This window comes from Notothenia rossii (assembly GCF_949606895.1).
Source record: "Notothenia rossii genome assembly, chromosome: 2".
In the NCBI taxonomy this organism is placed as follows: Eukaryota; Metazoa; Chordata; class Actinopteri; order Perciformes; family Nototheniidae; genus Notothenia; species Notothenia rossii.
Window position 1 is genome coordinate 33023647 of NC_136904.1, and position 17677 is coordinate 33041323.

Here is a 17677-nt window from a genome sequence, read left to right on the forward strand (position 1 = left end):
GCATTCAATTAACATTGGATCATTTTCAATCAGAGACTCTGCATTGGTCAAAAAGCAATTGACTGTTTGTGCTCTGTAGATTTTAATTTTTTTAATATTTTGTACACAAGAGACATGGTTCCTGTAATGGTTTAGGGGTTTTACCCAGACAGATTTCCCCGAAAAAATCTATTTCTTGGCTATGTAGAACATAGGATTAATGTTGTTATTCAAGCGTCCAATTGCAGCTTTTATTTGGATATTAGACAATACATTTAACCACCTTTTATTAAATACAGTAAAATATGTGGAATATCTATTATAACGGTTCAGTAAAGTATGTTGTTACAGGGCCAGTAGAAAAAGAAAGTTGAAGGTATAAGTCTGATTTTGAAAAAATGATATACGCCCCGATTTACTAAATGAAATGGATTTATTGGAGGAGCACTTCAATACAGTGATGCATTGTTGACATATGTTTGTAGGCTGTCTTTAGTGTCTTACTTTATTAAAGTTTGAAGACTTGCAAAAGAGGAAGCAGAAGCCGATGATATGGGTGCGGCTCCGAAGACAATGGATCCTGTTTTTCATACTGACATCACTACGTAACACTTGCACTTCTTTTGGCTAACGCTCCAACACATTGTACGTGATGAACAATCACAACAGAGCCGGCCGCTAACCAATCGGAGCACACTGGGCTCTGGTTTCAGACAGAGGGTGAAAAGAGGTGCTGCAGTATGAGACAAATAAAGAGCTTTTTGAATATTAAAGCATGGAGACATGTCACAGGAGAGACACTACATACTAATATGAACCTGAAAATGATCAGAATAGGGCTCCTTTCAAATGAAAGAGCCTTCCGATGAAAGTTTGCTTTGAGCCAAGAGTGGGAACCCTGTTTCACATCCCTCATACCATTTTGTTAATTGATCGCCATTACCCAGTAATTCATTTTAATTTTTCTTCAGTGGATGGATGTGTGTGGGTGCATGTGTACACGGTAATTACGTAAATAACACACCTGTTGCCGTCATTGTAGAGGATGTGAGTAAAGCTCATTGTTAAAATGCCACCAACAGCACATTAACACTTATGTGAGTATTCTTTAACAACACCACCTCTAATTTGTGGATTGAAGGGTCAATATGGTTCAATCACAGCTGACTCAACAAGGATCAGCTCTTATTGAAGGACAGAGGAAGGGTTAACGCGTTGCTCATCTCATCTCCTGTGACATCCGTCAGTTTTTGTTTTGATCCATTTGCAAACATTCTTTTTTCAATGTTTTCCAATGTGGTGGTCCAGTGTGTTTCAAGACTTGAAAAAGAACAAATAACTGCATTTGTATTGAAAATGTGTAATGACGATGTTTATGGTCTCACTTGTGATGTTTATCTTGATTTTTGATCATTTATTGACTACATTTGTCTGGCAGGAAGAAGGGAAGTCGTAGATGAGATGTTGTTGTGAATATCCCAGCTATTCTGTCCTTTCACTCAATGTGGAAACAAGGACTGGTTTAAATGGATTAAACTTGGTTAGTTTGGGATAGTTAAGCTTTTCGGGTGTCTGCTTTTTGATGAAAGTTGGATCGCTTCCTTTGTTTGCAAATGAAGAGTGTACCAAAGTAGTCTTAACAGGCGAAAATGTTCATCCACAAGTGTTTTTCTGGCGAATGTTCTTGGTAGTCATCTCATTAAACAGAACAAGTGTGAGCACTACAGTGCAAAATGAGCCCGGAAAAGGAACTCTTCCTGTAAGATAGCACCATGCCCATACAATCAACGTTACTGCCACACTATTAGTATGTTACTTTTCTCTTACATATATTATTCACCACAGGAACTAAAGATGACACATCGGCCGTAGCAGTGGCTCCACCTGTCTGGTGCACTGCAACAGGTACGACGGCCCCCCGCCCTCTGATGCAGTTTTGTGTTGGCACCAAATGTCCAGCTGCAGCTTTGTGTCGAAGCACAATAAGATGACGACAGTCCTACAACCCTAGATTTAGCTGCACATGTTAAAGCTGCTGCGCTGTTTGTTTGGGAAGGCGGCTACGTTTTATTTTGGGCTACATCGCTTCCTGTAAATGTCTTGTGTCACTCTTGCTTCTTTGTGGGTTCTCATGGATTGGTTTGTATGAAAATTAATTGGAGAGACGGCAGAGGAGCAACTTGTTTTAATTTCAATCGTGTCATCAAAAGCTTTGCTTAATTTGCTGGATTTTTGTAGCTGAGGTGATTTGCTGCTTCTCCTGATCTTTGGCTGTTTGGCTGCCTCTTCTGTGTACAGCACACACCAGAGGTGTGGACTCGAGTCACATGATTTGGACTCGAGTCATCAATTTGATGACTTGAGACTCGACTTGACAAAATCACAAAACACTTGCGACTTGAACAGCAATGACTTGGGACTTGACTTGGACTTTAGCCTTCTGACTTGAGGTGACTTGATAATTTAATTCAGGGGTCTCCAACACGCCGATCGCGAGATGTCACTAGAAGAGCAGACTCCCGTCGGGGAGAGCAAAATCTCCAGCCGCTCCTACTCTTGCTGAGAATCCATGCACGCAGGGGCGGGTCTTTATTTCGCTGGGCCACCATGCGGCCAATCATATGCGAGGAAACACTAGGATCATACCATTATGTGAAAGAAGGGTGGGGGGCACAGCAGGTTTAGTGGTACAGGCCAGCTGCACAGAGCGACGGGGAGACGGATTTAAATGCAAGCGCGTCGGAAAAAGTCAAGAAATTAGCGAAAACCGAAAAAAGAAGCAGCATTTGGCTGCATTTCAATGATATTGGAGAAAGCAAAGCTGAGTGCAGGATTTGTAAAATGAAAATAACCTTCAGAGCAGGTTTTTTTTTTTTGCTACTCAGGATTTATTGTCAGAGGTGGGAGAAGTTTAGATTGAGTAAAAGTACCAGAGTGTAGAAATACTCGGTTACAATAAAAAGTCCTGCATTCAAAATGTTACAAGTAAAAGTACAAAAGTATTAGCATCAAAAATATACTTAAAGTACCACCTGCAGAGGGATCTAGATTCAGGTGTTCTTTTCCCCATAAAGTCTGCCTCGCTGCACATTATCCCTTGCATAAAGATAGATTGTGGGTCCCTTATAACATGTTGTACAAAGTGGAAATAAACATTCTGGTCACCTCAACATCAGGGATCTTGCACATTAAACTCCTTCTGAATCAAACCGTCACGGTAGCCTTACCTTACTGATCCCTCTTAAATTAGAAAAAAACACGTTACTTTACCAGCAGAGAGAAAATTGATTATTAAATTATTAATGTGACTAATAAAGAGCAGTTGGATTATTAAGTATTATTCTGTTGATGGATGTCATTACATTTGGTGAAAAGCACATAATGAGTCGTTTATGACTCGTTTTGTCAAAGTTTAGGACTTGGACTTGAACTTGCCCATCCTGACTTGAGACCTGACTTGGACTTGAGACTTGACTCGGACTCTAGCGCAAAGACTTGAGACTTGACTCGGACTTGAGCGCAAAGACTTGAGACTTGACTCGGACTTGAGCGCAAAGACTTGAGATTTGACTCGGACATGCAAAGCAAATTACTTGGTCCCACCTCTGGCACACACACACTCCTCCTTCCTCTCTCTCTGCCTCCCTTCCTGTCTTTCCAAACTCCTATTCTCCCTCTCATCTGCATCATACCTCAGTTCTTTTCTCTCTTCCTTCCTCCTCATTTTATTTCCCATCCTATATCGTTTCATGCCTTTTTTCCCCTGCTCCACCTCCTCTGTCCACCCTCGCTCTCCCTCTTCTCCTTCAGAGCCCTTGGATGAGCAGCGTGTGGCCCAGTTGTTGAGGCGTTTCTCCACCGACCTCAGCCTGGGCCGCCACCTCTCTCTGGACGGGGCGCTGGCCCACCACCTCCACCAGTGCTCCTACCACCTCCGCCTCTTCCGAAACTGGCTCATCTCCGGCCAGGACCCCGTAGAGTACCTCCACGGTCAGCCCCCTGGCCCCGCCCCCACACCCGCAGCCTCACACCCTGTTCAGCAGCTGCTCACGGTTTTCAGTTTGGACTGTGCTTGTTCTGTGGTGGACCATCATGCTTTGCCTTTTGATGTTTCTGCATGCTTGCTTGTGTCTGTGGTTATGCAGATTGCAAGCTGGAGTGGTGTGAGGTTTTGGGGCAATCTGCAGTGGTGTTAGTAACCCACCCCCTGCCCTTTTTGCCAATCCATAAATCCTCAGTTATTTTTGTTTTTATTCCTAAAGCTTTTTCTGAAAAAAAAATTGAAGGCACATATTTCGCAATTTAGGTGTACCAAGATATACAATATAGGGGCGCCACTAAAAATGAATTTAATTTTGAAATAATCTACCAATTATTTCTTCAATTAATTGTTTGGTCAATCTAATAAAGGCAGAAACTTAAGTAACTGACTAAAATGGATCCTAAACAGAAATACAGAAAATGACACCATTAAATCTTAGCATTCAGATGTCAATTTTAAGATTTGGGCTGCCATTATGATGAATGTCTGACACTTAATACTTTGCAGGTTAACATTTCAGACTTTTTGTCTGTCCCACTTTATTTTTCCCTCACTCAAAGTAAAAGAAAACATGTACACTCCCCAAAGTACGTTACCAACAATGACTTTTACATATATTGTAAATTCACCAAAAAGCAGATATAATTGATGTGCCAAAACAAAGTGGCATTACTATTCTGATTGAATGAATCATGCACATAGCAACACACCTTTTCAGTTTTAGGTTTAGGCCACCTAAAAATACAAACACTGTTTATCTTGGAAGGAAACCTAGTTGCAGTAACAGCAGACAGGGGGCAAAATAACTTCTTTGATAAAATGACCAACAAGAAATAATACAAACTGAGCAGTGTTCACTCTCCCCAAAAGCTACTAATATTCAGACTGTGTGTAGCAGAAACCATCAAACTGTCATATTTCTTCTGCCTTTTCTTTTATCACATTTTACTTGATCTAAACCAGGAATTGATCGTTTGAGACGGTATTTTATAGCAGCAAAAATCCTGCTGCTAGTGTTACGTTTCTGGCTTTTTGTAGAGAAAACATTTTACATTCCTAGAACCAACGGTGTCCATATCAAAACACTAAGGCTATACCTACCCGTACGTAAAGTATGCAGTAGGACATAAATAGAACCATATACATAATCAGCATATTCCTCTACAAACTGTTTATAAATCAACATATTGCATGTAGAATCCGATTGGCAGTTGGTCCTTGATGGCATAATATATGTACAGTGGGGCAAAAAAGTATTTAGTCAACCACCAATTGTGCAAGTTCTCCCACTTAAAAAGATGAGAGGCCTGTAATTTTCATCCTAGGTATATCTCAACTATGAGAGACAAAATGAGAAGAAAAAAAATCCAGAAAATCACATCCTCAGCCTCCTCTGTCCTCCACTTGTTAACTGTATTAATGGCACCTTTTTGAACTCGTTATCATTATAAAAGACACCTGTCCACAACCTCAAACAGCCACACTCCAAACTCCACTATGGCCAAAACCAAAGAGCTGTCAAAGGACACCAGAAACAAAATTGTAGACCTGCACCAGGCTGGGAAGACTGAATCTGCAATAGGTAAGCAGCTTGGTGTGAAGAAATCAACTGTGGGAGCAATTATTAGAAAATAGAAGACATACAAGACCACTCATAATCTCCCTCGATCTGGGGCTCCACGCAAGATCTCACCCCATGGGGTCACAATGATCACAATAACGGTGAGCAAAAATCCCAGAACCACACGGGGGGACCTAGTCAATGACCTGCAGAGAGCTGGGACCAAAGTAACAAAGGCTACCATCAGTAACACACTACGCCGCCAGGGACTCAAATCCTGCAGTGCCAGACGTGTCCCCCTGCTTAAGCCAGTACATGTCCAGGCCCGTCTGAAGTTTGCTAGGGAGCATTTAGATGATCCAGAAGAGGATTGGGAGAATGTCATATGGTCAGATGAAACCAAAATAGAACTTTTTGGGAAAAACTCAACTAGACGTGTTTAGAGGAGAAAGAATGCTGAGTTGCATCCAAAGAACACCATACCTACTGTGAAACATGGGGGTGGAAACATCATGCTTTGGGGCTGTTTTTCTGCAAAGGGACCAGGACGACTGATCCGTGTAAAGGAAAGAATGAATGGGGCCATTTATCGTGAGATTTTGAGTGACAACCTCCTTCCATCAGCAAGGGCATTGAAGATGAAATGTGGCTGGGTCTTTCAGCATGACAATGATCCTAAACACACCGCCTGGGCAACGAAGGAGTGGCTTCGTAAGAAGCATTTCAAGGTCCTGGAGTGGCCTAGCCAGTCTCCAGATCTCAACCCCATAGAAAATATTTGGAGGGAGTTTAACGTCTGTGTTGCCCAGCGACAGCCCCAAAACATCACTGCTCTAGAGGAGATCTGCATAGAGGAATGGGCCAAAATACCAGCAACAGTGTGTGAAAACCTTGTGAAGACTTACAGAAAACGTTTGACCTCTGTCATTGCCAACAAAGGGTATATAACAAAGTATTGAGATGAACTGTTGTTATTGACCAAATACTTATTTTCAACCATAATTTGCAAATAAATTCTTTAAAAATCAGACAATGTGACTTTCTAGATTTTTTTTTTTCTCATTTTGTCTCTCATAGTTGAGGTATACCTCGGATCAAAATTACAGGCCTCTCATCTTTTTAAGTGGAAGAACTTGCACAATTGGTGGCTGACTAAATACTTTTTTGCCCCACTGTATATGTTTAGGTGACACATAAGCAGGTTGCTGCTGACAAAGCTGCCTCCATTCAAGATTATAGTTTCTGTTCCAATTAGATCATCTATCAGCACCAGCCAGCGTCCATGTTTCTGAACGGTACAGAAACTCTGTGGAATCAGCAGTCCTACCTGACTATAACCAGCATGTGGTTCCTGCTTGTTTGCTGTACATTTACTCACACTGGGTGTATATGAGCGCAGTAAAAACTGCCTTCTCTTGACGTGTTTAGACGATAGAGGCAAGCTGTGGTTTGACGCTTTGTGATCGTGAACGGCTCTGGTGACTTGGTTGTGAACTAACAGAGGATGAAGTTCCTTGGGTAACGTTCGTTGAACATTAACTGGACAGCTTTTCCTACCGCTGTTAGAGCAGCACATTCTGTGTGTTGGGACTCACCACAAACTCAGTTAGGGATGTTTTCGAGACCTGCTTGCTTTTGCAAATAAAACTAGATTCTAAGAGTGTGTAGACTTGTTGCCGTTGGATTTGGTGTCTAGTTGTCTTGGCATGGTATTTTTGCAACTTGCCTGTGTGGAAGTGAACAGTAGGGGCTGGCAAGAGTTTTAGGGCTTGTTCAGAAACAGGAGCAGGATTAAGGAGTACCGCGTGGAGGTGTAGTATATGGGCGGCATCTGGGCATTGGTGTCGGGTGACGAGTGGCTTTCTGCCTTCTCCTCTTCTGACTTTGAGGTCTAACTGAGTGCTGATGTGCCTGCGGGCGTCATGTCTCTCCTCTGATGCAGGCTTCGAAGGCTGCTCCATGGTACCCTCCATCTATCCGCTGGAAACGCTGCACAACTCGCTGTCGCTAAAACAGGTCGCAGAGTTCCTCGCCGGTGTGTGCGAGAGTGCAGGAGATCCACACACGAGGACTACCAGAGGTAAAACAGACATCAAAAATGTAATTTACTGTAAACATCATAATCATCAGCATCCGGAATCAAGATTCAACTATATGTACCAATGTTTTTGCATAAGTGACTAATGGGAAAAGCAATTTTTTTAATTGGTCCACTATTAAGCTATAGCGCCACAGCTGGCTAAAGACGGTGAAATGCATTTCTCCAGGCAATAATGCATCATTGTACGTTCACCAAAAGTGCTTATTTTTGGTACGCAACTTCCCCAAGCAGCGATACTTAGTAACTTAATCACACAAAAAATAAACATTGTTGTTCCCAGTTTTGAATCCCAGTTTGAAAAATACCAATTCAAAACCCGTTTTTATCCCGATCTGTATTTTTTTTGTTTATCCCTGCAGCTCTGCAGTCGGCCATGTTGGACGCACAGAACCATCCGTCAGTGGACTCGTACATCCCCCAGAGAGTCTCTTCCTCCATCTCTCTCAGATCTCGTTCTGACAGACCTCCTTGGTGTGAGTATCCAAGCATCTCCATGTTCCATCTGAGATTTGACATTTTTAGGTTGGCCTCCCACGGCTGTCTCAGTTTCAGACGTGTGAGGGTTATTTATAGAACACAAATATTCCATTGCAGCCTCCATTTTTTGTCTCTGTTGCTGTCTGTTATCTTTGGTCTTTTCTTGCAAATGACACATTATTTATTTCACTTCTTTGAGCTGCAGGTATGATGTTTATCCAAAATGAATCATAAAAATCTAGACTTGTGTTATTTCCTCTCACACTTTATATTCTGCTCCCACAGACAGCAGCGGTCCATCCAGCACAGTATCCAGTGCCGGACCTTCTTCTCCCACCACAGCAGACACTTCCCCACGCTTCAGTTTCAGTGATAAGATCTCTCTCACCCCCCAGAGCAGCGAGGAGACTCACTCGTCTCAAAACATTTCCAATCAGCCGGCGCCCGCCTCCGGGTCACAGGGAAATGACCCGACCACATCCCTCGCCGAAGTCCCTCTGACTCCTAATAACTCATCAGAGGAAGACGGGGAGCTTGGCCCCGCTACATATCGCCAGCCTAACGATCCTGAACGCACACAGGAAGTAGCTCCTCCGGCTAGGGAAGCCTCAGATCCCTGCCCGATCCCGCCCTGCTCGCCGTTAGCAGAGCTCACCCTCTCTCGGATGGAGGGCTACTGCCTCCCCGGCTCTCTGCCCGTGTTGCTGGAGCTCCGGGAGAGCAGCAGCGAGGCAGGCTCCAGCTCCCAGACGCCCCAGTCCCCCGAGTGCCTCGACGAGTTCTTCGACACCCAGGAGTCCATGGAGCTGTGGATGGACAGCCCAGAAGATGTCCCCCAATCTGAGACGCCTCTAGATGGTGGAGCAGAGCCGTAGAGCATGGAGACTTTCAGAACAGATCCCTGGCTGTCAATCATGAGCAGTGAGGCGTTGTACTGTGTGACACTCGCCCTGGCCTCCTCCTGCTTGATGAATACTGTGTGTTGAGTAATAATGAATGGGCAGCTGATCCTCTCACTAGGCTCTGCTTAGAATAATCATATGACAGTGCCATAAGTGCTGCTCATCGCCTTTTAGAAAGCACATCGGGGCTTTGCCAGTGACGCCACTGAGCATCCTCTGACAGTCTACTGGTTCTGTCTTTATAGACGTAGAGAGCCAAGTGTTGTAAGTTGAAGCTTTATCGTCAAACTCCCTGTTACTGTTGCTTATTAGCGGTTACACAAACCTTTCCTTAAAGCTGGATTCATCAGTTTTGGCCACTGGGAGGCAGAGCGAGACATTTTATCACATTATAAAACTGTTTAAACTCGGATTTGTTCTCCACCCATAATCTCAAAAGAAATGTGCTTAAAGAGGCCTTAAGAAATAGTTTCCAAATGTTCTGTGTTCAATTGATTCAAAGTGACCGTGGAGATATTGATCAATGGAACTTTAACCTGTCGTCTTACCTTTTAGCCTTTACCTTTGGACAGATTACGTTTTCCCATGATCAGCTTCCATAACCTCCATCATTGTCCCGTGACGGGTATCAGGGTTTATGTCCTGGCATCGGGGCAAGGGTCCTTTGTTTGTTACAGGATAATGTTACTTATAAGCTCACTTATTTTATTAGAAACACAGGAAGTAACTTGCAAGGCCTTGAAGATATAATCTGTGGCTTTTCTGCTCTTCGTCTTACCCCAGTGTGTGTTCTCTTCTGAGCTTCTTATGTTTAGTATCTGCGTTTGAATTTTAAAGAAAAAACAAACAAAAGCGAAATATTTGTTTGTCAGAATGTTTTTGTTATAATGTCAGTTAAAAAAAGGCTTCTGTCAGTAAATCTCCAGGTCAAGCTGCGTACATCGCCTACAGCCAAAGAAGATTTAATATACTCAGTAGGAACTGGTAGATAAAAAAATTTGTATTAAGAAATGTCATCTTACTGTAATACTCTTCTGGTATTTTTGATACCCACATCAGATATCTTATTGTACCATTGTATATGTTTTGGTCAAATCACCTCGTGATGTGGGAAAATATGAAAGCTAATTCCTTTTATCAGCGAACAAACGGGAGGAGCGATTTACATTGGATGTGCTTTTATTGTGGCAAGCAGGTATGTAGCAGGTGTGTTTGGGCGGGGGGGGGCTACACACATGATGATAAGCAATTCAGGTACCCGAGTACGCTGAAGTGCTATTCTGTGTTCAATCAGTGAGATGTGATGTTACATTACGATATAGTCTAGAGGGGGGAAACACAGGTTAAATATCAGTAAGTAGGGTTTTTTGATCATTTCAAGTATGCGTTTTAAAAAAAGAATTTGAAAAAAGCAAAGGTTTTGCAAAAGAGTTTAAAGATCTGACTAACATAACGTATGTGTAGTACAATTCATGAAACGAGCATGAATGTGACATTTATACATCATGTTTCCCATACTCTGAAGCTTTAAGGCTCATCTTGTTGGATTCTTCTGCAGTGCTTTATGGAACATAACTGAAGAGTCAGCAACCGACTGTATCTTAATGCGCTCAACTCCATATGGATAGTAGTAGGGAATGAAAAGTGCAAAAGGTTCGCTTTTTTCTTTTCTAGAAATTCATTTAAAATCTATGCTACAGTTTGATAGAACACGGTGTATCAAGTTGCCTGTAACTACAACACCCTGAGTGATGTCACCATGTGAGTCTTGAGGCCTTACTTCAAACCTGAGAGTACCATAAACCAAACTCTGTTCCCTTCTGCTGCATCAGAGGAAGGGCAGAAAACGCAGATACATGTCTCAACATTCGGGCTCCATGGCTAAATGCCACTATAGGCCAGAAAAATCAGTTTTGTAATTTCTGTGAATTGACCTTTAAAACCTGCTCAGAGTGCTTCGTGAACTGAAATCACATGTCTGACATTTCTCCCTGTTGGATCATCAAGCTTAGGTCAGGATGCACAATGTGTGTTTTCTTCAAATCTGTACTAACTACTGAGCTGATTCCACAAATGCTCTCTGTCCTGGTTTACACCGCCTGTCTGTGTGAAGCTTAATCATTTGGATTTAGAATGGTCGTTATGTGAAACAGACACAATATTCTGTATTGCCTCTAACAATGTTACAAATACAGCTATTGGAGTGTCATTCAAATGTGTCGGTTCTACTCCATTATTTGCTTTACTGTAGTATCATTAAAAAAAAAAAATCCAGATTAAGAACAAAATCTTTAAAGTTTACATGAACTTTTGAAAATGTTTAGAATTTCAGAAATGATGTGCAAAATGTAACACATGTATACAAATTCTTCATTTTTAAATATAATTTAAATTTTACAAAATAAAAAATTAATAATGTCATTTTCTCTGCCCAATAATCCATATAATTTTTCCCAGTAGACGAGGCAAATGGAGGAAAAGTATTAGACCTGGTGGATTACAACATGTTACATAAAAACTGATGGATTGCTTTGAATATGGCAGATGAATATTTAACACCTAACGTGTATGGGGATGAATAAGTGATAAACTAAGAGCATTAATCTGCTGCTCAAACTGTCACCACTCTTCTCCTTTCAGGTTTATATTTAAGTAGTTCAACCAATAAAAAACAGCCCCAGATCAACAGCACCGCAGGATGGTCCTCCCTGACGATGACACTCAGGTGTCGGCAGGTAAATGACCTCTGAAGTCACACAGCATTACTTTCTGAAATAAATCTGTTTTCGTTTCGAGACGCCTGCAGTCAGCATTATCACGTCGTTTGCTGTCAGTGTGAAGGTCACCGGTGAGAGTAATGTAGGCTGAGGAGGAAAGAAAAGCAAGAGGGACGCAGGGGAAGGTCATGTGTTATTTATTACTGGCAGGTAGATTCATATTGTGAGTGGAAGAGAATATTTGAGTAGAAGAGGAAAATATTCAGATAACGTTCTTTATCTGGGGGCATATTGGGGTTTTTCTCCATTTTAAGAACAAAATAAAAGATACATTAAATGCTATGTATATAAACATTAGAATAAAAAATAAATGTAAAAAGCTAGCCATAAAAACTTCCACTCGACATTAAAATAAAAAAGGTTTTAAAAACTACAATATAAAACATCCTCTCCTAAAATATCAATGCTATTTAAGTGTAGTACATAATAAGACTGAGGATTACATTTCTATACTTTTAAAAATGTTATATCATTTTAAATATTTTTGATGTACCGGTAGTATTAAATGGCTGTTCTGTAATATAGTTTCCTTGATCTATGATTTCGTAGCTTGCTTATGATTCAAAATCAGATTTTTCAAATGTAACGTTTTTATTCTGGCAAGTTCATGTTCAGCTGCTTCTGTTTAAACGTGTCTTCGTTGGTTCAATTAAGTAAAAGTGGCGACAGCACAGTCAAAGCAAAATATATAACTATTAAAGATGTATTGCCTTTTCCTCAGCAGAATGAACTTAATATTTCAAATAATAAAATAACTATTTGATTTATAATTAAAGTTATACTGGAATAGTATAATGGTAAGGTGTAGATGGCTTCCTATTGTTGTAGCTGGTTTGGCTCATATTTACTTTTTTATATTAGTTTACCTAGGTTCACTGTATTGATTCACCATATTTTAAAAGCACATCATTTTTGTTTGTGAAATGTTACATACAAAAATGTTAAAATACAACAGTGCTTGTATAATACTATAGATGTCACAGCTGTTGCTCTGTTCTCCACCCTGGTCATGTGACCCAGGAGGTGATGTCATTGCAGCATTCATTCAGCTGGATTGTGCTCCAACTTCCAGCCTGCTCCTTCCTCCGTCACAGTATCAGTATCAACTGTTGAAAAGGGTCTTTGAGTCAGAACAAAGCCCACAATGTTCCCATGTCCCACCAGATGACATAATCCTTACACTGAGGCAGTGAGGAAGGATTGTCTGCAAAGCCTTGGGTTGTATGTCGGGACCGTCGGGACTCAATAGGGTCGTATAGGAGATCTGACAGGTTGTTCCTGTTTCTGTTGGACATTTATAAGCCAAAGAAGTTACATCCTAATGACTATATTTTCAATCACAGACTACAGATCAACATTCAGACTTTGTATTTGGACATCTTGACATACTGTCTTAATGGAGTGCCATCAAAGTTTGTTAAGATATTCATGGTGCCCAGAGGATGAACCATGATTACTTTAATAATCAAATTAAGTTTTCTCTATCACGTCCAGCAGGTCAAATTATGACAAGGGAAGTTGAAATAATCTCTATCATAAAAACATATATTTGTCATCTGTTTAACCCTGTTTAGCCATATTAGGATAATTTTCAGGTTCATATTAGTATTTAGTGTCTCTCCAGGGACATGTTTACATGCTTTAATGTTCATAAAGCTCTTTATTTTTTGCCTGTGCCTCAGGACCTCTTTTCACCCTCTGTCCGAAACCAGAGCCCAGTCTGCTCTGATTGGTTAGCTGGCCAACACTACACTCAGAGATGTCCCGTCCCTTAGCCTATCACGTACGTACAATGTGTTGGAGCGCTTGCCAATAGAAGCTCAAGTGTTACATAGTGATGTCACTTTGTTATGGAAGTAAAAGGAGTCCAGTGGAGTTTTTTCAGGCAGGGTGGGACTGTGGGAATGTTTGGATCATTGGGATTCGAGCCTTTGCAGACCATTGACATGCACAAAAACCAAACTAACCAACTAAAGGAAAGGGAAAACCTAAAAAGTACAATAGTGCCTTTTTTAAAGAGGAAAAACATGAATGAAATACAATGGTACGGGGAAAAAAGAGGGAGACATTCTTCTTCAGTAAATGATTTTTTTATTTGTCTTCACCACACTTTTTCCCTTTTCAACAATAAATCAGTTTTTCTATTTTAACTTTTTTTAAGCATTTAAAGATAAAGATAATATTGCACTTAAAACAAGAGATGAAGCAGAAAGGAGAAAAATGAACGATCACGATACTTTATTTTCTGCACAGCCAGGGTTACATGTGCCTCCTTAGTTCCACACAGCTTAACTTCTTTAATATACATCTTTTAAAATAGCATTTCTATGGTAAGCATTTTTTCATCAGCTATTACATCACAGGAGAACTCAAAAATTACACATGCACGTACAAGCAGGGCTCACTGAAATCCAACAGTCTTTATGATGATTTGTTTCACGGCAAACAAGTTTGAATGCCCACAGATATTTATATTTTCTTATTTTTTATTGCACGATACGAAAATGCAGCTGTGAGTGTATTTTAAGCATTGTCTGGAAAAAGGTGTGAGTAATAGGAAATCCTTTATAGGTATAAATGTATTGATATGAGTGTCTGGCAGTTTGGGTTTTGAGTGTCTGCTCATATGAGTAGTGTTCGTTTGTTATTATTAACCTTTACAGTGATAAAGTATTAAACAGGAATGCATTGACCCTCTTTTATCAAAGATGCTGTTAATTAAATCAGCACTTAGTATTTCTTATCTTTATCATTTAGGACAGAAAATCATAATGTGTGTCATCTAAATAAAGAAACAGGTCTTTGCCCTACACAAAGTCCAGATGTATTGCAGGCTACAACAGTACGGTTGTTACCGCCCGGCGTGAGCGATGAGTCCGATGTACCACATGATGCACAGTAACCAAGGCAGCCAGGAGATCAAAGTCCTCCACGGAGAACGTAAAGGTAAATCTGCATCTTCACATTCAAATCGACTGGAGCCGCTGAGGTCCGGCGGGCCCCCTGCTTGTTAAAGAGCTATCTCCTTTATGTACATGCTTCTGTGTCCATGCATCGAGGGGATAAAATATCATACAGGGGAATATCTGATCTGTAATGTGGATCATAGACTGTAAGAGCAACCCTGGTGATGCGTGTTGGTCCTTGAGTTTTGTTGGGTAGTTAAGATTTGTTAAAAAGTACTTAAAACCTATCAAAATTTAAAATCATCAATATCAAATAAAAGCACCTATATTTATATATGTATAATAAGTTAATTAAGTGTAACTTAAAAACATCCACTGATTTGCCACTGGAACAACAAAAAATCACTAGTTAAATGTTGACAATTTTAAGAAAACAAGGTGTTTCTTTTTTAAAAAGTAATTTAGCAAACTCTTTCCTACAATAATTACCAAAGTAACCAGAAAAAAACTAAAACTGCCAATTTTTTCTTTGCAAATGCTGTTATGTGTTTCTTAATTTAAGACTGCTTAAAGTTTTGCACACCTGTTACTGGTTGTGCTTTTTCGAGTGGCAGCTCCAGGGAATCTAAAACGCACCGTGGCGGTGCTCTTAAAAGTGCCATTTTATTCTCAATATGTACAACTCTTGACCTTGTTTTGTGCAATGATGTTCTCACCGACAAAAACTCACGACAACAGAGGAGACCAGCTAAATTTATACGACGAAAAACCACATTTCATTTCCCCTTTCCAGCAAAGCAGGACAGAAAGGCACATGTGGGTGACAGTCCAACCTCTGACTATCAAGCAAACCGACCACCTTTGTTCACCAGGCAAACACAATCTCTCCTCGCAACCACATGTTCCTAATGTTGTAGTGGAATACATTCGACGTTCTTTAACACAGCTTTAAAGATCTTTGAGGCGCAGCAACAGATATAAGGTTTGTCAACCTTCCTCTAAGCTTGAGCGCTGTTTTATATGTTAAGAGATAAACGGGGAGAATCCAAAAATCAGGTTGATGAATTTGTACTCGTTTCACCGCATCTGCCTTCAGTTCTCCTCACGATCCTCTGCAACAACGTGTTAACTGGAAATACACTGAAAGAATACACCAAAGACTACGGAAACAATTATAGAGAGACATGTTTTTCTCCAGATCTACCGTAACAAATAAAAGCCACCGAGAAAATCGTACTTTAAAGATTGATTTTCACTTTGAGTTTACCGTAGAAATATCACTACAATACAGATTTTTTAAATATACTTTTTCCTACGCTACGGCTAATATACTCAAAAGACAGATTGAACGTGTTCTATCGCACTATGTCAGGAGGCACAAAGTTCAACACTGGGACTGCCATTGTTTTTAGAAGAAAGTTGAACGGGAATATAGAGCCAAGTTAGGGAAAGCTAATCACAAGTAGCCTGTAATAATGACTTCCGATTCAATTGATCACATTGAGAAAGGCTCAACGTTTTGTCCACGATGCACTCGATTGTTGCTGGCTTTTAAGGTGTGCAAACTTGTGCTTTCGTTTAGGCCAATTAGAAGACAAGCAACCAATTGTTAATTTACGTTGTTTCCTATATGATTCTCTTTTTCTTTTTACAATAAAATGGGCATTTTTTCTGAGCCAATAAAGACGTCATTGTTTCACAGGGTTTGATAAAAAGATATGTAAAGGAACAGAAAAAAACTCTCCCATTCATAGGCCTGAGAAATAATAATATTGTAGTGAAGGACACAGTCAGAAAACTACCTTTGTAATACAAATGCTGATAGCCACAACAAGCTTATAAATAAATACAAATCTAGAAAAACATAGACAGTTATCCAGGTCTGTTTATGCTTTTGGTTAAGTGCCCAAAGCAGAGGCAGAGTTGCATATCAGGCTATAGAGAAGAGCAATTAAAACCAGATCTACACTGGGGAGGCCAGGAGGAGGGAGAGGGGGAAACGAGGGTCTTAAAACTCGATCTTGCAGGCGGGGAAAGACTCGTCCTGCATAACAACGGTGCTGCTGGAGGCCAGGACCATGATGTTGAGTTCCTGCTGCCTCTCATGAGTCTGCTGGTACCAGTCACGGGTCACCTCTGTGTCATGGGTGGGGATCAGCGTGACCTGAGCGACAAGACAAGAGACCAGGAAATATCATGACTGACTCGGTAGAGAGGATAACAGCATGATTTATCATGGTGTATAGAAAACCAAGAGCTAGTATACAACAATCAAATATTTCAAGATAATTAGTTTCATAGAATGTGTGGAGAAATCGGCAGTAAATGAGAGCCATTTTAACTTAAAGGCTTTAAGACAGAGTATGATTGTTCACTCTCTTCTATCTACATCCTCAGGGAAATATTATGCTTTCGCACACTTAGTTTTTACTTTGCCGTCGAGGGGACGGACTCGGAATCAATCCAAGATTCATTGGGTGCACACATATTTCCCTTTTTACTATACATGACCAACATTTTGTTGGAAATGTATCTGTCTTGGCCTTTTAAAGAGTGCAATTGCTTAAGGTTTATGTGTATTGTGGCCTACAGGGTAAACATCTTTAAATATGCCAAATTATTGTCAGCATCAAGCTGAGTATGGCGTCGGAAATATTACCTGGAGGTTTGAACCCCACTGAGATTTGCCATCAAGCAATGCATCGAGGACTCCCCGGCTTGGTTCACCACTTGCTGTATCGTTCCCACTGACCACATAGTACGCAGAGCGAATGCGTTTGAAAAACTCTTGATCCACATTCTTGGCACTGCAGTGGTTTGGAATGTAGGCCAAGTCCACATAAATAGGAAGGCCAGAAGCAGCTGCAGAGCCGGACTTCTGAGAGCCTGAGTGAAAGAACAAAAAATTGCTGTCAATGTGCAAAAAAACATT

The 17677-nt window shown here is 40.7% G+C and overlaps 2 protein-coding genes across 16 annotated transcripts in view; one reads left to right on the forward strand and one right to left on the reverse strand.

Annotated features, from left to right (window-relative positions):
- The window catches only part of ppip5k1a (diphosphoinositol pentakisphosphate kinase 1a), a 36610-nt gene extending 25127 nt beyond the window's left edge, over nt 1-11483 (forward strand). For 5 of the 13 annotated variants that reach the window (XM_079662416.1, XM_079662421.1, XM_079662423.1 and 2 more), the window contains 5 exons: nt 1825-1884; nt 3790-3969; nt 7525-7662; nt 8043-8156; nt 8446-11483. In XM_079662416.1, the coding sequence (XP_079518542.1) occupies nt 1825-1884; nt 3790-3969; nt 7525-7662; nt 8043-8156; nt 8446-9035 (1082 nt within the window). In that variant the 3' untranslated portion in view covers nt 9036-11483. The remainder of the gene's footprint in view (nt 1-1824; nt 1885-3789; nt 3970-7524; nt 7663-8042; nt 8157-8445) is intronic. The other 8 variants (XM_079662425.1, XM_079662428.1, XM_079662418.1 and 5 more) reach the window with 3 other exon arrangements.
- A 2424-nt stretch (nt 11484-13907) lies between these two features.
- map1aa (microtubule-associated protein 1Aa) overlaps nt 13908-17677 on the reverse strand; it is a gene marked incomplete at its 5' end in the record, with an annotated part of 57010 nt that continues 53240 nt past the window's right edge. For all 3 annotated transcript variants that reach the window (XM_079663456.1, XM_079663458.1, XM_079663457.1), the window contains 2 exons: nt 13908-16909; nt 17405-17631. In XM_079663456.1, coding sequence (XP_079519582.1) covers nt 16754-16909; nt 17405-17631 — 383 coding nt within the window. In that variant the 3' untranslated portion in view covers nt 13908-16753. The remainder of the gene's footprint in view (nt 16910-17404; nt 17632-17677) is intronic.